Source organism: Neomonachus schauinslandi, chromosome 9, assembly GCF_002201575.2.
Source record: "Neomonachus schauinslandi chromosome 9, ASM220157v2, whole genome shotgun sequence".
NCBI classification, from domain to species: Eukaryota; Metazoa; Chordata; class Mammalia; order Carnivora; family Phocidae; genus Neomonachus; species Neomonachus schauinslandi.
The window spans coordinates 11,617,718-11,637,685 of NC_058411.1; the positions used below are offsets into that span (position 1 = coordinate 11,617,718).

General features: G+C 39.4%; 1 protein-coding gene across 3 annotated transcripts in view; it reads right to left on the reverse strand.

Annotated features, from left to right (window-relative positions):
- Nucleotides 1-19,968, reverse strand: part of CPSF2 (cleavage and polyadenylation specific factor 2) — a 33,410-nt gene that overhangs the window by 8,400 nt on the left and 5,042 nt on the right. Inside the window, exons 3-11 of one of the 3 annotated variants that reach the window (XM_021679643.2) lie at nucleotides 15,948-16,123; nucleotides 14,801-14,960; nucleotides 14,616-14,721; nucleotides 13,486-13,615; nucleotides 11,483-11,598; nucleotides 9,473-9,660; nucleotides 8,522-8,812; nucleotides 2,751-2,851; nucleotides 1,221-1,421 (exon numbers count right to left, since the gene is read on the reverse strand). In XM_021679643.2, the coding sequence (XP_021535318.1) occupies nucleotides 1,221-1,421; nucleotides 2,751-2,851; nucleotides 8,522-8,812; nucleotides 9,473-9,660; nucleotides 11,483-11,598; nucleotides 13,486-13,615; nucleotides 14,616-14,721; nucleotides 14,801-14,960; nucleotides 15,948-16,096 (1,442 nt within the window). In that variant the 5' untranslated portion in view covers nucleotides 16,097-16,123. Of the gene's footprint in view, nucleotides 1-1,220; nucleotides 1,422-2,750; nucleotides 2,852-8,521; nucleotides 8,813-9,472; nucleotides 9,661-11,482; nucleotides 11,599-13,485; nucleotides 13,616-14,615; nucleotides 14,722-14,800; nucleotides 14,961-15,947; nucleotides 16,124-19,968 lie in introns of those variants that run through there. The other 2 variants (XM_044917814.1, XM_021679644.1) reach the window with 2 other exon arrangements.

Genomic DNA, 19,968 nt, shown 5'->3' on the forward strand with positions numbered 1-19,968 from the left:
CAATCCAGCAGGCTGGAGACCTGGGAGGGGAAGACGGAACAAAGCCGAGGGATGAACATGTGCAAGGGTGTGACGTGGAAAAGCCGAGCAAGACACTGAGAAGGCTGGTACCGCTAGAGCAGAGCGCGCACACCGGCCTGACAGAAATGTACAGAGACCTAATAGCAAAGTAGGGAGAAACCAGGTTGTGAGAGACACCATGCACTGTGCTAAGGCGTCTGACAGTCACCTGGAAAGCAACGGGGACCCTGAAGAATCTTCACACAGGGTAGCAGGGTTTCCAAACTTAGATTAGAACGTGTGATTTCAGTTGTTTTTCCAATAGTGGTGGAAAGCTGTTGATTTTCCATGGTTCCACCCATGCTATCTCATATTCCTCTTGTAACTTAAACATTTGTGTAACACTGCTTGAGATATAACCCATTTCCCAAACTTCACACATCACCATCCATCAAAAATTCTCCCTATCCTCTGTCTTTCTCCAGTGCATGTCCCTTACCCTCTTTCTCTATTTTAGATTTATTTATTTGAGAGAGTGCGAGCAAGCAGGGGGGGAAGAGGGAGGGAGAAAGACTCTAGCAGACTCCCTGCTAACAGGGAGCCCCGTGCAGGGCTCAATCCCAGGACGCTGAGATCATGACCCAAGCCAAAATCAAGAGTCAGAGGCTAAACCAACTGAGCCACCCAGGTACCCCCTTACCTCTCTTTAAGTGGGGAAAAAAAAGTCTTGCTCACCTTTTTAGACTTTTCACATACCTAGGTAATAAAACTGCTACTTTGCCTTTAATATTCTTTTTTTTTTTTTTTTAAGATTTTTTTTTTTTTATTTGACAGAAAGACAGCGAGGGAGGGAACACAAGGGGGGGGGGGGGGGGGGGGGGGAGAAGCAGGCTTCCCACAGAGCAGGGAGCCGGATGCAGGACTCAATCCCAGGACCCTGGGATCATGACCTGAGCCGAAGGCAGACGCTTAACGACTGAGCCACCCAGGTGCCCCTTTAATATTAATTCTTTAGATGTTCAATCTTTCTATTTTATACTGTACTTTTAAACTATACAAGTCCTCTGTATCTTTCAAAGTGGGGTCCTCAGAAACTATCAAAGTACACAGTATTACCAGAAATGAATGCCAAATTTATTGAGTTCTAATGATACACTGAGTTATATACAAAATACACAGTCTAATCTGGAAGAAAAGCAAAGCTTGTTTTGTTCACATACTTGATAATTTCTCCATATTCATCCCATTTAATTCTTTCTTCTGGGGCAGGAAACATAGGGTAAGACTTTTTAGCCTGTTTGAAGAAGCTTCCTTTACGACTACCTTCACCTTTCATCATCAGGTCATGCTTAGTCTTATGAGCTGACGGCTGGTCAATGTCTTCCTCAACATCACTCTCATCACTGGAATCTATGTCTGCCCTAGGAGGATTGTGGAACAGATAAAGGTCATAAAGTCCCCACAAGATTTTGAATTAATATTTACAAAATTATTTTTGAATTACTTCAAGGGTAATAATTTTATTGGACTGATAAGTTTGTAAAATAGCATTAACTGCCAGTTAATAAATACACATTAATACTAGCACTGAAAGTGCCAACCATACTCAAAAAAATGTTTTAAATAACACAACACACTAAGGTACATCATAATCAATGGAGGAAAACACATACACACACACACACACACACACACACACACACACTACAGAGGAACAAAGAAAACAATGACAGCATTGTCTGAGACTGCCTGCCAGAAACAAAGCAGTGAAGTCTGTAAACTGCTAACCATATTCCCAGGAAAAAATCATTCAAATATAAGAAGAACTTTGCCAAACTAAAAAACAAACAAACAAAAGAAAAAACACCAAAAATCTGATGGAGGTATTGCCTGCTGATATGCAGTCCATGAAACAAAAATCAAAGGAATTTCTTCAGAGAGAAGGGAGGATGATACCATGTGGCAATATGTCCACACAAGGGAGGAATAAGAACAGGAAATTAGAAATGTGTGCAATATAAGTCATTTTAAAAAATCTCTTTAAAAAATAAAATTTGGGCGCCTGGGTGGCTCAGTTGTTAAGCGTCTGCCTTCGGCTCAGGTCATGATCCCAGGGTCCTGGGATCGAGCCCCACGTCGGGCTCCCTGCTCCGCGGGAGGCCTGCTTCTCCCTCTCCCACTCCCCCTGCTTGTGTTCCCTCTCTCGCTGTGTCTCTCTGTCAAATAAATAAAATCTTTAAAAAATAAATAAATAAATAATAAAACTGATTTTTTAAAAACAAAAAAAATTAGCACTGAAAGAACTTGGCATTCTAGCACCATTTAAAAATGTTCACAAAAATAATGAAGTCAACAGAAAATTTAAATATTTTTTTTTTAATTTAAATTCAAGTTAGTTAACATATAGTGTATTATTAGGTTCAGGGTATAGTTTAGTGATTCATCAGTCATATATAACACCCAGTGCTCATTCCATCACCTGCCCTCCTTAATGCCCATCACCCAGTTATATACCATCTCAGCAACCACCTCACCTTCAGCAACCTTCAGTTTGTTCCCTATAGTCAAGAGTCTCTTATGGTTTGTCTCTCTCTCTGTCCTTATTTTATTTTTCCTTCCCTTCCCCTATGTTCATCTGTTTTGTTTCTCAAAGAAAATTTAAATATTTTCAAATAAACTTTTGTATCTTAGGAGTAAGTTCTTAAATTATATGTAATTTACATATAAGCTTCTGTCTGAAAATAACTCACTCTTTTGACTGCTCAAGTTTTTTTGCCGCTTCTTTCTTTAGTTTCTCTTTTTCCAAGTATTCTTCTAGTTCTTTCCCTTCAAGCTTCACACGTTTCCTCAACTAGAGAAAAACAGCAGACAGAAGGAAGCATCAGTATCAGGGGTTAGGCGGTAGGGTGTGAGATGTAGCACATCTGTGAATTTATCATCTTAAATTTGAAATTATTCAAGTTCCCATTACATGCAATCACAGATCCTATTTAGATCAGCACCAAAACTGAGCTGCCACATTTCTAGGCTGGGTTTAATTTAAACTGGTTAAAAATCACCAATCAGGAAAAGAAAATACAGGTAAGTATTTTTATAATTTGGAGTAGGTGAGGCCTACTCAGGACATAAAACCCAAAAACCACAAAGGAAAAAATGAATAAATACGGCAACATGAAAAAAAATACATTTCTTTGACATTTAAAAATCTCATAAAATTACAGGGAACGGAGAAAATTATTTACAGCACTACATGACTATCAGCAGCTCTTTTTTCCTAAGAGCTCTTCCAAATCAGTTAAGAAAAAGATGATCAACACATCAAAAAAGGACAAATCCATATATAAGCAATTTACAAAATAAGACATAAATAAGTAACTAATAGCTATGAAAAGAGGTCTCATTTCACTGGTTTTTGAAAAATGCAAAATTTTTGAAATGTAATACCATATAAGATTTTATTTATTATTATTTATTTATTTGGGGGGGTGGTTATGAGAAAGGGAGAAGCAGACTCCCCACTGAGCAGGGAACCCAACGTGGGGCTCAATCCCAGAACCCTGGGATCATGACCTGAGCTGAAAGCAGATGTGTAACCAACTGAGCCACCCAGGTGCCCCTGTAATACCATTTTAAAATCTATTAAATTGGCAATGCTAATTACTATATATCTATGGGAAAATTAGCGTAACTATGGTAGAAGGCAATTTGCCATAAAAATGTGCCCGTCATTTGACATAGCATTTCTACTTCTAGGAATTTATGCTACGGAAACAATCACAAGTGTTAGGAAAAAAGTACAATTGCAGCAATGTGTGTAACAGTAAAAAACCAGACTCAACTTTAAAATCCATCAACATGGGATGATTAAATCAGTAGATCTCTCCAACTTTTTGATCTCAGGATTGTCTCAGACTCTTAAAAATTACTGAGAACCCCAAATAGTTTTTGGTTTTTTTGTAGATTACATTTATTAATGTCTACCATATCAGAAATCAAGAATGAGGAAGTTTTAAAATATTCATCTGTAAACTAAAAAATAAAATCATTGCATATTAACATTATATTTTTATAAAAGGTAATTAAATTTTCTAAAGCAAAAACAAAGAATAGCGGAAAGCACGGCATTATTTTACATTTTTGCAAGTCTCTTTAATGTCTAGCTCAATAGAAGACAGCTGGATCCTCACATCTGTTGAATTCAATCTCCTGCAATATGTTGTTTTGGTTAAAGCATATGAAGAAAATGCAGCCTCACACAGATGTATAATTGGAAAAGGGAAAAATATTTAAGCAGCATTTCCATGAATATTCCTTGGTATTACATTAAAACTCAAAAACTGGTGGTTTCTTTCATGGGCGCCTGGGTGGCTCAGTTGGTTAAGTGACTGCCTTCGGCTCAGGTCATGATCCCGGAGTCCCTGGATCGAGTCCCGCATCGAGCTCCCTGCTCGGCAGGGAGTCTGCTTCTCCCTCTGACCCTCCCCCCTCTCATGTGCTCTCTCTCATTCTCTCACAAATAAATAAATAAAATCTTTTAAAAAAATAAATAAAAAAAAACTGGTGGTTTCTTAAAAGATTAGTTGTAATGTGGAATCTGAAACCAACAACTTTTTATACTGTTATGTTAAAATATATTGATTTATCTTGCACTTTGAATGGCTCTTTTGAGCACTATCTTGTACCTACAGGCATCGGTTATTTGCAAAGTACTGGTTCATCAAGTTACACAGATCTTACAAATGTTGACAGTATTTTAAAAATCACATTTGCAAATATCACCACCAATCTCATCAGCAAAGCCTTCTAAGTTGTCTGTTTCATGGTGATGGGCATCGCTTTCCAAAATTCTAATTTTCACCTCAAAGTTTGCATTTTATCAGATTTAGGCAACAGATGCGATCAACTGTTTTCCTTAGAGTGACAAGCTCAACTTACTCATCTTTGAAAGAATATCTCCCGAATACCCAAGTCTGAGCAACCATGTCATTATTTCAAGTAAAAATGGTGTTCCGAGAAAAAAGTGGCCAGTTAACCCAATGATACAAGTGGCTTTCTTCGAGACAAACATTGTGTATTAGCATGCAACACAAGTGCTGTACGCCTACTTCCCATCTTGCCATCCAGATTATTTTTAAAAACCTTTTACTGAAAGGATTTAATAAATAACTTTTACTGCTTCGTCAAGAACATCCTTAAGAGAAACGGGCCCTTGGGCGCCTGGGTGGCTCAGTTGGTTAAGCGACTGCCTTCGGCTCAGGTCATGATCCTGGAGTCCCGGGATCGAGTCCCGCATCGGGCTCCCTGCTCGGCAGGGAGTCTGCTTCTCCCTCTGACCCTCCTCCCTCTCATGCTCTCTGTATCTCATTCTCTCTGTCTCAAATAAATAAATAAAATCTTTAAAAAAAAAGAGAGAAACGGGCCCTTTTCTGGAACTTCGAGTATGGGCGCATGTACAGTGCAGCGGCTGCTGCTGGCTGGGGCCACGCTGGATTGGCGCTAAGGGACCCGCACCTCTCTCACTGCTTTGACTCTGCAACGTTAAATCCAGGCACAAGCGAAAAGGCAAGTAATATCTTAACATTACTATCAGAAGTAGTTTTGACCTTGGGCACTCCCTGAAAGGGTCTCAGGGACCCCCTCTCAGGGGCCCTCACACCGTATCTTGAGAACCACTGGATTCAATAATCACAGTACCCATATACACGTGTTATTATAAGGTTACTAAAATGAATTCATTTATTTGAAAACACTTGAATGTTTATAATATAGCCATCTGTGCATGAGAAGTCAGGATAGCGGCTTCCCTCGGAGGGGAAGGATCCAGAAGGGGATGTATGAGGTACTGCCGATACGTCTTGGTCTGGGTCCAGGCTAGACAGATGTGTTCGGTTTGTAAACGTGCATCACACCGTGCACTTGCACATGCACACTTCCAGCACATGTTACATGGCAATGGACGCTGAAAAAAATCTGTGGAAAGTGCTGCTATTGTCTGAGATGAGGAAGACTCAGAGAAGAGTAAGTCTAGGACTAGGGGGAGGAGAAAGAGTACAATGTTTTGCATACGACCAAGTAGAGGGAAAAACTGACAGGTCATGGAGAGAAGGCATAATGACAGAAGAAACATCCCTACAAGGGGAGAAGGGAAAGAATCCTAAGTGTTAGTACTACTTATTAAAAAGTCAAAAACCTAATGTTTCAAGTTACAGCTCCAAATGTCCTTTTCTATTTTTTTCAAACTGAAACCGCTTTTAATATTCTTTTATTAATTCCTCAAACGGCCTATGCCTATCAACCTTAACTGAATTTCTAGCAATTACTATTTTCAAATTCAGTATCTCCTATCTGATGAAACTATTCCAAGTATTTCAAAGAGCTCTTTTAATTTTTTGCTTAAAGATTTATTTGAGAGAGAGAGAGCGTGTGTGTGTGCACGTGGCGGGGGCGGGGGAGGCCAGAGGGAGAGGGAGAATTTCAAGCAGACTCCCTGCTGAGCACAGGAACCTAACTCCGGACTCCATCTCACAACCTCACAACCCTGAGGTTATGACCTGAGCCAAAATCAAAAGCTGGCCGCTTAACTAACTGAGCCACCCAGGTACCCCTGAGCTCTTTTAATTTTTAAAGAAAACCCCTTGTTTCTAAGCTATTAAATAACCCAAAGGACAGTTTTTACTTTGGTATGTTTGCTCTGAATCCTTCCTCAACAATTCTGTATTTATAGTGAATGTATATGAGATTTTAGTTACTACGTTTGTGCTTTTCTTAAGTAGAGTTAAAGACTAAGGTACACTTATCACTCAGCTTCTAACAAACAACATTCCTTAACATGACTACCAGGAAGGAAAAATAAAAAAGTCATCCACAACTGTGCCCAACTTTGGCAATTGCCCATTCAGTATCAATTGCTACAGACTTTACAGTTAATGATACTAGCTTTGGAAAACTGATAGATGTGATGGGTTGGTTATTAACCAAAATGATCTTCTGGCATACTGGTCACTTGGCTACTTGTTTTGCTCCCGTTAACAAGAGATAGAGCAGCAAATGCGGATACAGAAACAAGTTAGGCTATTTAGTGTGGAGAAGATAAGGGGATTCTTGTCTGACTGCTTCTACTTCTTAGCTAAGTTTGAAACAAGTTCATGTGCTATGGATGAGGGCTGAAATGAGTTGTAGGATATTTGAAGAGAAGGAAGGTATGAAGCTACCTAACTGGAGAGTAGGAAAAAGAGTATCTTAGAGAATGTTGGGCTGGTGCTGGGTGCCCGTCTGAGATGTGAGGTCATGAATGTGAAAGGCAACCTGTCCACACGTGTTTAACGCTAGTAACATAAGGCTGCTTGGGTATAGGAACAGTTAAGCAAATGGTTCAAAGTTTTGCCAGGTGAGTATAATGCACAGGAGAGTTAACAGAGTTAAAGGTGTTTGTAAAATAATGATGGACCACTGACTAGAAGCTGGAGCAATGATGGATAGTACACAAATTAAAAGTCCCAATGGAACCAAAGAATTGCTGGCATGAGAGTATTAGAGCAAGTCAGCTGTAAGATCAGAGTGGGATAATTGAGATGGAGATCTTCAGGGGTAACCCGTAACAAGGTGAAGGGTATGACCATAAGAGTAGACAGTATGATTGTGGAAAGGGATGGCTAAGGTGGAATGGAGGAAAAGATCATTAAGAAACAAGGTGTCAAGGAACTAAGAGGGCCAAGGCCTTGGACAGATCACACATATGGACACTAGAGTCATCAAGAATGCAGTCCTGAGTGAGTGGACAGGAAGACTGTGGACCAGGGTTAAAGTCACCAATGAAGGACAGAGAATGACCAAGGGATCAGTAAATGTCAGAAGGGGTCAGTGTATTGTCAAGTCTGATGGCATGACCTAGAGAGGGAAGAGAAATGGCTTGAAACCCGCAGAACAGAAAAAGGACACCTACCCCACCCAAAGTATATGAAGCATGAAAGAGAAAAAAAGAGTGTCTACTTGAGAGGCCTACAGGAAAGACTATTGTTACAAAACAGATTTCAATTAGGGAAAGGATATGAAAAGAACTTTTCAAAGAGCACTTGAGAATACAGGGTGTGTGACACCTTCTGGGCATGGTTCCAGAGGATAACATAGAAGGGTTAAAGAATAGGAATTTCCAATAAGGAGCTCTGAAGTTTGTGCTATTAAAGGCTCTCTATTGTTACTCTGGTAAAAATCTGGAAACAATTTCATTTTTGGTCCCTGATTTCTATAAACATCATGCATGTGTCCCCCAGTTTTGTTTTGTTTTGTTTTTTAAGATTTTATTTATTTATTTATTTGACAGAGACAGCGAGAGAGGGAACACAAGCAGGGGGAGTGGGAGAGGGAGAAGCAGGTTTCCAGCAGAGCAGGGAGCCTGCTGCGGGGCTCAATTCCAGGACCCTAGGATCATGACCTGAGCTGAAGGCAGATGCTTAACGACTGAGCCACCCACGCGTCCCTCCCCCAAACAGTTTTAAGATAAAGTTCACATATAAGCACTTACCTCTATTTCTGTAATTTTTTCAGAAGGATTATCAATTAGGAAACGTGCTAAAGTCCCAGGAGTAGTTCTGTAAGTTAGAATGATTGAGTTTTTAGGGTCCTGACACCACTGAATGAAGAGATCCCTTGAAAATCCACATTCCAGGTCAGGCTGGCTGGCGAGTACCACTTTGGGGCTAGGTACCCGAGCCAAGTCGGAAAGACCGTGACATAAAGAGAGATGGCGAAACTGAAATGGATTATTTCTTTTATCTTCAAAACATCTCATCAATTTGTCACTCATCCATTCTACCTAATATAGGGGGAAAGGATGACCATAATTAGAAAATACTAGATTATAACTGCAATGTCTTCCACAAAGTCTAGAAGTTCCTGGTCTGTCTTCTTTTAAGGCTTTACCACCAATGGTTCTTTAAACATGTACCATTCTGATGAGCAGCTTATTCTCTGTTCTGTTCCCCATTATATCCTCCCACCCCCATAGTTCATCCCTAAAAATCCAATTTTGCATTATATTTCAGTTACAAGTCACCTTAAATCTTACTGAGAAAGCAGAGTATAAGTTTTAAATAAATATCTTACCCAAGATTGCTATTTCAAGGGAAAGAGCTTATTCAGAAAGAAGAGAAAAATGGATTCTAACACTTATATCCTATGAGGTAGGTTCTACTTTTGTCCCCATTTTACAGATTGTGATACCAAGCATTAGGGAAGCAACTTGCCCAATCTGTAAGATGGGGACAAAAACAGAACCTACTTCATAGGATCTAGAAGGACTAAACGAAATATTCCATGTTAACACACAGAACAAGTGGTTCATTACCATTATCATCATCACCATCAACCTCTTCAACAGAAGAATAAAATCCAAAGGGCAACTAAAACATTGTTTTCCAGAAGTCCAATTTCTGTAGCAAACTTCTGTATTGCAAATGACACCATGAAAACAAACCTGGGACTTGGAAAACTCCACCACATTATAGCTGACATTATTCAGGAGTGCCAGTGAGTAGACACCCAATCCTGCATCTTTAGTTCTCCAGATTTGATCAAGGAGTTGAGCAAGTTCCAAAACTCTGCCTGCAGTGTCCACTGCTATTAATACATTTCCATCACCTCGAAGTGTTTCCAGGACATTTGCTAGAACACAAGAATGTAAAATCCATAGAGAACATAACAATACCTTGCTGCAAAATTAAAGATGACTTAATCTCCAGTATAAAGTCTGAAATTTATAAATAAGCAATTATTAGGACAGGTACACAATTTTAAAAATTCCACTCAGGTTATTACAACTACTTTTTATTCTGTGAATGTATCTTCATAGGAATGAAAGACAATGCCATTAATTCTCAATTTTTTTTCACTGAAAAAGTGTAAATCAGTGGTCCCCAGCCCTCTTCACCCACAGTCCACATAAAAAATGACATTCATACAGTACACTGGGGCCAATTATTTACAACTCTGTTACAAATGATTCCCAAATTTATACACACAAGTACACACATTCATACTTTATTTTGTACGTACACATTTTGTGTGTATGTATGCCTACACAATAAAATATAGATCAAATTCCCTCTTCCAACAAAAGTATCTTTAGGAGTAGATTTCCTTGCTCTACATTAAAGTTGGCTTGGAAACACTTGGTAAAACCAAACTCTAGCAAAAACAAACAAAAAAACACAAGAACTAAACACCTTCTTAAAGTGAATACAACACAATACACAAACTCTGCCTTTTTTTTTTTTTTTTTTTTAAAGACTTTATTTGTCAGAGAGAGCGAGAGAGCGCGCCCAAGCAGGGAGAGTGGCAGGCAGAGGGAGAAGCAGGCTCCCTGCTGAGCAAGGAACCCAATGCAGGACTCGATCCCAGAACGCTGGGATCATGACCTGAGCCGAAGGCAGATGCTCAATCGACTGAGACACCCAGGCATCCCACAAGCTCTGCTTTTTAAGTAGGTATATGAAAGCAGTGGTTTCAAACATATTTAAAAGTAGAATCTAATTTTCCTGTTGAAATCCCATGTAGCTTATAAAAAAAGAAGGTAAAGCAGCTGGAGCCAAAGCAGAAGCAACCAGGGATGGCCCAGAGGCTCCTCTTTAGAACTGAGACTACTAGATTAGAGTGTAAGACTCCCAACACCAAAAATCAATGGACTATTTGCATCCTCATGTATCTCCTTTGCTCATTTTTTTTTCTTTTTTTTTTCCTTTGCTCATTTTTCTTTTAGAGTATGTGTTTTTCTAATAGATTTTTTTTTTAAGATTTTATTTATTTAAGAGAGAGAGAGAGAGAGAGAGAATGAGCACGCAAGCAAGGGGAGCAGCAGGGGGAGAGGAAGAAACAGACACCCTGCTAAGCAGGGAGCCTGATGCGGAACTCAATCCCAGGACCCCAGGATCATGACCTATGCCAAAGGCAGACGCTTAACTAACTGAGCCACCCAGGTGCCCTTTTTTAATAGATTTCTATGAGCTCTTCATGTATTCTGGCATTCCCTAGACCTATATCAGTGAATGCCACATAGAGCTAGCTATGTGCTGAATGACAGGGAGAAGTCAATCTCTACACCTATCCCATAAAAGCTGAATTCAGATGAACTAAAGCATCTTTTTGTACAAAATAATGATATGGTCACATAATATTTTTTCAAAAATATTAGAGTTAGAGGCACCTGGGTGGCTCAGTCAGTTAAGCATCCAACTCTTGATTTTGGCTCAAGTCATGATCTCAGGGTCGGGAGATTGAGCCCCACATGGGCTCCACACTGGGGGTGAAGGCTGCTTAAGATTCTCTCTCTCTCCCTCTGCCCCTCCCCCACATCTCCCTCTCTTAAAAAAAAAAAAAAAATTAGAGTTAACCAATCTCTCATGACCAGAAAAGTGTTAAACAAAATAGAAGAAACAGTAATTCATACTACCATGCACCTCCACAGAGGACATTACTATGTAATACGTACTCAGAAGCTGCTCATCTCTCTGTTTTCTCCGAGGTTGCACATACGTAGCATTAAAGGAATCTGTGATAAGCAGGGAGGGTCTGCTTAGCATTTCCAGGGAACATCCATTTAAATGGCTATAACAAAGTTGAAGAAGAGGAGTATAACATTACTTCAAATAAACAGCTGCTTATCTCACCTAAAAAATAAGCAACTTCCTTTTAAAAGACTTTTCCTTCCCTAACTATAAAAGGACAGGTGCTCATTAATAAGAAATCTAGTACATTTAAAAAAAAGGAAAATTAAGATCTTCCAGAGTTCCATCACTCAGAGAAATCGATATAATATTTTGGTATACATCCTTCTAAGCATATAAATACACTTTTCTTTTTTTTTTTAAGATTTTATTTATTTATTAACAGAGAGAGAGACAGTGAGAGAGGGAACACAAGCAGAGGGGGTGGGAGAGGGAGAAACAGGCTTCCCGCAGAGCAGGGAGCCCAACGCTGGGCTTGATCCCAGGATCTTGGGATCGTGACCTGAGCCAAGGTAGACGCTTAACCAACTGAGCCACCCAGGCGCCCCCAAATACACTTTTCTAAGCATATATGTGTGAATATATTTTACAAAACCGGTATCTCATGTATATGCCTCTATACTCAGTTCTATACCCTGGTTTTCTCCCATGACACTAAAACTGATTTCTAAATCTATTTTTTAACAATTGTAAAAACCTCTTACTGTGTATTTTATCTGATCACTTCCCTTTGTTTAGGTTACTTTTCTCATCATTATAAATAATCTCAAAGAACATTTTTGCAAAAAACTTTGATTGCATTTCTGATTGTTTCTTTAGGCCACATTCCTAGAAATTATTTACTACAATACACAATTTTGCTAAATGGCTTTCCAGAAAGATTTAACCTTTTTCAGAAAGCTCTACCTTTTCCAGAAAGAATGAGCAACTCACGATTTCCTAGAAGAATACTACCATTTAAACATCATTTTAAGGATATTTAATTTTAAAAAGAATTACTATTTAAAGTTTTTTACTTTATAACTTTGGTCCATGTTGTAACTGGCATCTTTTTGATTGGTTAATACCTGGTCTTACACACGTAAGCCTTTAGCCAACAAGCTGCAAATATTTTCCCTATTTTATTGGTCTTTAGTTTACTGTTTCAGATGTTTTGAATCTGTATGTAATCAAATCTATCAGAGTTTTCCTTTGTAACTTGATCCGCTGCCTTTACACTCACATACTCTTATCAGAGATTAGACTCACCCATACGGTTTCATTTTCTATTTTATTCTAATCCATCTGAAATTTATTTGTTATGTGGTAAAAAACAAACAAGAAAAACCACAAACTGACTTTTTCCCAAAATGTTTGAATACCATTTACTCGAATACCCATACTTTCCTCATTAATCTGTGATTAAAAGAGCCTAAAACTTATTAGTCTTATATACTTCTAAATAGAAGATACAAAAGATCTTGAGGCTACTGTAATCTCATACAAAATAACTATGAACTTAATGTACAGAAATTACAAAAGAAGCCTCTATGAAACTAAATGCCAAAACAATTTTATAGTAATGCTGTGAGTAGAAAACAAAGTATTTAAAATTACAACTACTGTGTCCCTTTTAAAAGGAGTTTGACTTTAAATATAGTTATATCATAATTACTAACTTTACAAAAAAAAAAACCCACAAAGGTCCTTCAAATAACAGGTCAAGTAGCATATAAAATATAATTTTACGTACAAAAATTAATCTCCTTTGCAACATCTCCAGAGAGATATCTGTTTTAGACTGGATACTTACATGTCAGTTTGTAAAATACATTATCTCTTATATCAAAGTTTCCCCTCACAATGCAAAAAATTCACTATTTGAGGCCTTTAAGTAGTTCTAGATTTCTAGTTAAAAAAAAAAAAGAACTTTTTAGTTTAATTTTCCCTCCAAAGAATGAAACAATACCAACTGCATTTCCATTAGCTTTTGTCTGGATATACCTACATCTCCCTCTTGTGGTTAAAGTCAACTGCATACACAATTTCTTCTTCTCCATCTTTGACTATTTTCCATATTGTTCCACCTATCATATGACCAGCTGGCAGAGGTGTGATAGACAAGCCATGTCCTTTACCTATGTTAATAAGAGAGAGACAATACTCAGATTTCTTTTACAAGCCTAAAGAAAGCTTATTTATTTGTAAACTATTTTTAATAGCTAATATATGCAGTGATACAAAATCCCAAAGTAAAAAGGCAAACACTGAAAATGTAAGTCTCACTCTTCTGCCCCCCCCAGCTACTCCATTCCCTCACTGTAGACAAACTCTCTTGTCGTTTTGTTATGAATTCTTGCAGACGTATCTGTGTTCATAAACTGAAATATTAGAGATTGGATTTAAATGCCAGTACCCTATTAAATTACTTAATATGAATGAATAAATTTGAATATTTATTCGGTACACACACAATCAAATGTTTCCATTTTTGCTAACCTGAAATTGACAGAGTAACAATACAAATCTCATGGTAAAAAATTTATCCTATAGAAAAATTAAGTACAAGCCCAACTGTTGTGACATTGTTATTTCTTGGTCAACTCATCAGAGTCCACCATGGCACCATTTTCTCAATTTCAACGCAAGGCTTCATATTTAATCTCCCTCCACAGATGAGAAATCTATACTTAACAGAGGGCTTCCTGACCTAATTAAGTAATAAACTTCTTAATACCCAATTCTAGAATTCAGTTATCTTCTACTATGCTGCCAAGGCACTGCATTTCCTTCAAGACTTCAATCACTACATTTAGTCATCTGAGCCCCTCAACCGTGAACTCCTAGGAGGAGGATCTGGCACGTTACCTTTGTGCATCATACACAGTAAACACTAAATAAGTCATTCCCAAGTTAAATGTGAAAAGGCTCGAGCTATTAACATTGTGTTAGTATTTAATCTGGAATGTTTAAAATCCAAATGACTTGGGAGAAGTTCAGCATTCCATGTGAGAACATGCTAATCTTTTCTTTTTCAGACCACAGTGCCTATGATTTTTACTACAAATTCCCCTTGTACTTTTCAAAATCAGTTAAACCCCCTTGGTCCAATTACTTACTATTGGAATCATTTTTTACCTTTCAAATTCACAATCTGAGAGAATTTTAACTGCTGTATTTTATCAAAGGCTGCATCCACATCATCTAACGTGAAGAGTGTAAAGTCTTCTGTATTGTGTCGAGACTAAAAGCAGCACATAAATCAGAGGTTAAACATGATCACTACAGGAGTGTAAAAAGCAGTTTTTAATTGCTTGAGTTACCTGGTAAAGATCATACATGAACATCTGTCCCATTTTATAAACAGGAATGGTCGCGTAGATAGCACAGTTCAGACCCAGCTTCCCGACGGCATACGGGAGAGCACCAAGATGAAGAGGATCGGGGTGGGACAACAGTACTGCATCAATTTGGTGAACATGCCTAGGAGAACATGATCAAAATGGCTTCTCAATTTCTCCAATCTTGTTTTTAAGAGTAAAGACTAGGCTGGGGTAAAAGAGCAGAAGAGCTGAAATTATGATACCTAGCAATACCAGTTACTACTACCCCGTCCTGCATAGATATCAAAAGTATGGTATGTGTTGCACAAAACGTCTACACACATAAAAAAAATGTCTACACACATAAAAAAAGAAAAAAGAGCATCAGTAGATACCACACATAAGCTGCTTGTGAATGGCTGTTTCATATACTATTAAAGTTCAAGAACTCAACTTGAAATTTCAGAAATTGTTAGGGAGAGGATATTTAAATGGCCATATATTTATTATGGATTTTTGCCTCTGCTTTTTAGCATGGTGACTGATAGCATATTCACTATAGTGAAACTTCAATTAATAAAGCATATGGTCTCACTGACAGAAGAAATTAGAAAAAAAATGTTTTGCTAAAAGTTCTCAGTTTTTAAATATTTAAGTTCTCTTTCCTTCCATAATTAGTACAATACCACAAGCATTAAGTGAATTTTTCTTTGATAGATTAGTATCCTTTTGTATCTCATGGTCATTATTCTGGGCACCAAAGCTCAATATGAAGGATCAAAAGACATAAAAAGTAAGCGAATGTGATCTGATGGCAGACTTTTCACATGGAAGGTTTTTCCTCTCTTCAAATTCTTACATAATTATTCTTCTCTAAAATTATGGTGCAAAAAATCTCTACTGGGATCCATTAGCCAAGTAACACTTAACATTTTACTGAATTTCAACAAACAGTTTATAATGCAATCAAAACTTTACAAATGGAAACAGTCACTATTTGGCTCTTTGGAGTAAGTAAAACTAAGCCTTTTACTATAAATCAAAATAGAGGAAAGAAAGCAAATACCGTATATCATCAAGATGGTATTACAGTGTAGAAAAGAGAAGTTCATTTAATAAAAGTCTAGAAATATGAAAAGTAACTTACTTCCTCAGGGAATCTATAATATCCATAGAAAAGTGCTCATCCCAGCCACAGTCCAACAGAAATCTAAACTCATCAACTTGCAGAAGATAGCAAAGAGCAGACTCTTCTTGAACCCCAGAGAGGGTAGTTAATTTGATAATAGATGTCATTTTTGGTCCAAAAACAATCCAAAAAGTCTTCTCAAAAGAAATAAAAACATAATTAAAAATACATCATAGTCTAACAAACAATGTACAAATTAACATTGCATCAGGTTTCTAAGTGGGCAGAAATTCCATAAACATATCTGAGAGAGAGCAAGAGAGAGAGCATGAGCAGGGGGAGGGGCAGAGAAAAGCAGACTCCATGCTGAGCAAGGAGCCCGATGCAGGGCTCGATCCCAGGACCCCGGGATCATGACCTGAATTGAAAGGCAGACACTCAACTGACTGAGCCACCCAGGCGCCAGGCGCCCCAGAAAGCAAACACTTTAAAGACCTATTTCCATCATTGCTAAATTTCAAAGTACAAACATGATCTTATGTACTCTTGTTTACAATGAGTCCTTCAGTGGGCTCCCAGTGTGGCTTAATGAAAAGCAGTAGACATGGGGCGCCTGGGTGGCTCAGTCTGCCGTCTGCCTTCGGCTCAGGATCCAGCCCTGCATCTGGCATCAGGGTCCCTGCTCTGCGGGAAGCCTGCTTCTCCCTCTCCCATTCCCCCTGCTTGTGTCCCCCTCTCGCTGTGTCTCTGTCAAATAAATAAATAAAATCTTTAAAAAAAAAAAAAAAAGAAAAGCAGTAGACTTTAGAATCAGTTTCAGATCTGAAACTACTACTAGGTGGTTCTAAGCAATTAATTAACCTTTCCTCACTTATGTATTCCAGCCTATAAACATGAGTATTAATAACACACATAAAACGGAGCACCTTGGCATAGTTGGTTAAGCGTCCGACTCTTGGTTTCAACTCAAGTAGGGATCTCAGGGTCATGAGATAAGAGTTCCGCATCTGGCTCCGTGCTCAGTGCAAAGTCTACTTAAAACTTTCCCTCTGCTCCTCTCCACTCCACCCTCACCACCCCCCAGTGCACACTCTCTCTCCCTCTCTAAAATAAATCAATCTCATGGGGCACCGGGGTGGCTTAGTCAGTTAAGCGTCTGCCTTCGGCTCAGGTCATGATTCCAGGGTCCTGGATCTAGCCCTATGTGGGGCTCCCTGCTCATCGGAGAGCCTGCTTCTCCCTCTCCTCCCTGCTCGTGCTTTCTCTATCTCTGTTGCTCTCTCTCTCTCTCTCTCAAATAAATAAATAAAATCTTTAAAAATAAATAAATAAATCTTCAATATAATACACATAAAAAGGATGCTGGAAGATTTCAAATAATGTGTAAATTACCTAGAATAGAGACTACCAAGTTCCTCAATATATAAATAGATAATTAATGAACTCATTCTTCAAGGTGAATCTGTGCTTCCTTTATTTTTCTCTGTGATGGCAATGATTTCATTGCATTACAATGATTAGCTTTCATGTCTCTCTCTCCTATTAGACCAGGGGTCCTTAAATAAATAGACCCCCTTGAGAATCTGATAAAAAGCTGTGGACTGTTCCTTCTCCCCTCAGTCGTCAAAAAACAAACAAACACATAGAAATCCACATACTTTTCAGGCATTGAATGTTAAAAATGCTTGCGCTGGAAAGTAAGCAACTAAAAAAACAGAGGTAAAATCTCATGTTTGCAATTCCTAAAAGAGAACCTGACACACGGTAGGTGCTCAACATATATTTGATGGAATTTATGTTGGGATGCCTACTGTGTATATTTCAAGGAGATATAACATGAGCACATCTATTAGGATTTAAGACCTAGAATTGCATGCTATTAAACAGATGTTACAAAAACATTCATTAGCGAAGTACAGCTCCACAGCAATATTTCAGATCTTAGCTCCTTGAAGTAAATTAGCCTTCCCTGGCCAACTATGCAAGAAGGAGAGGTCACGCATACCTGATGGTCTCTTACCAGCTACCCAAGGTCCTATCAACAAAGTCAGGTAAGCTGTCACCTTTCATGACAATGTGTCAGGAGACCAATCCCACCACATTTCCCATCCTTTTTCTCCCCAGTCACAGGCAAAGACCCAAGACTCCTGGGTTGTTCATTATCACTGATGTGCACATCTGCCAGTCGGATCCACTCCTCTACTTTCTATCCCTCCCAAGTCCTTCCAGTATGTCCTCTGGAACGACGCTGCTTACCCTCACCCGAAACTGCACCTCTTCCCTGAAGGTTCTCTTTCTTCGCCTGATAACCTTCACAGGAACTGTTTCTCCTGCAGCCTTTTCAAGGGTTTCTTCCTTGTACCCCCTGTGCCTCCGAAGCAGGAAGTCTGTGCTCCTTGCTCCTCACTGCAGCTTCCAAACCAGATCTTCTCCTTCCTCCTCCAAATACTCCGGGCCCTCCCAGATAGTTCACTAGGAACCTTCCCTCTTCCCTCTTCACTGCTGGCATAGGTTAATCGGACCTCGTTCCCTGAGGACTTTAATACCTGATTTCAGTCTTCCTCAGTAACTCCGCTACAGACTCTAGTCCCCTTTCTCACTTCCAATAACCTCGTCTCACTTCAGCCTCCCACCACCACGGTTATGCCCTGAACCTCATCACCCCTGAGCTGCACCATTTCCAAATGTTCACCTTCTGGCGTCTCATGCTCTCACTCCCGCCTTGCTTACTCAGTAATCCCACCTCGAACATCCTTCGGCCTCACCGAATCTCTAACCCCCCAACTGCTCTTTCACCCTCTCCTGTCTCCATTCATGTCCTTCCTGTTGATCCACAATCCACCATGAGTATCTTGCAAACACGATCAAGTATCTGGCCGCTCTAGTCCTTCCTTATACCAGCCTGGCAAAACCCCAACCCTGACTGACTCCAGTCCTTCACTTTGCCTATTCCAGAAACTGAATGTTGCCAGAGAAAAAACAAACAAACAATCCCACCACTGTGCTACTTACTCTTTAAAGTCAAAAATCTCAAATGGAAAAAATATATATACATATATCAAACAGGCACTAAGCACTACCTATCAATCTGAGTTTTTGTAGTAGGTTGACTATCTCTGAGATATGATTTCACATCACCTCTTTTCTGCTCAAGCATCATGCACCACTCCCTCCACCCTACTCTCAGCTGATCATCTCACCTCATTCTTCAGTTAGAAAACAAAGTCATTAGACAGTAACCCATTCTCCAATACCAATTCTATTAATGTATCTGCATGAACACTGTTGTGTCTCTGATTACAAGGAATCAATGGCACTGCTCTCATCCAAGGCCAATCCCCATGAGTACTCTGGATCCTATTCTCATTTTTTTTACCTTCTAGAGGACTGAACCTCTTCAGTCATTCCCTCTTTTCCTTGCAATATCCATGTATCATTGATGTACCATTCCTATTAGCATACGCAGATCCTCTAGAATTCCCCAATTTAAAAGAACCCGCTCTTGGGCGCCTGGGTGGCTCAGTTGGTTAAGCGACTGCCTTCGGCTCAGGTCATGATCCTGGAGTCCCGGGATCGAGTCCCGCATCGGGCTCCCTGCTCAGCAGGGAGTCTGCTTCTCCCTCTGACCCTCCCCCCCTCATGTGCTCTCTCTCTCTCATTCTCTCTCTCTCAAATAAATAAATAAAATCTTTTAAAAGAACCCGCTCTTAATCCTACAATCCCCTGCAAGTACTTCATCACTTCTATGCTCCCCTTTCACAGCAAGTTCTCAGAATATTTGTCCACAAATGTGTCTCCACTTTCTCGCCTCCCATTCAGACTCCCAAAGCTAGCATCTTCCTCCACCAGCCCACCAGAAGTGCATTCACCAGGGCGCCTGGGTGGCTCAGTCGTTAAGTGTCTGCCTTCAGCTCAGGTCATGGTCCCAGGGTCCTGGGAATCAAGCCCCACATTGGGCTCCCTGCTCAGCAGGAAGCCTGCTTCTCCCTCTCCCACTCCCCCTGCTTGTGTTCCCTCTCTTGCTGTGTCTCTGTCAAAT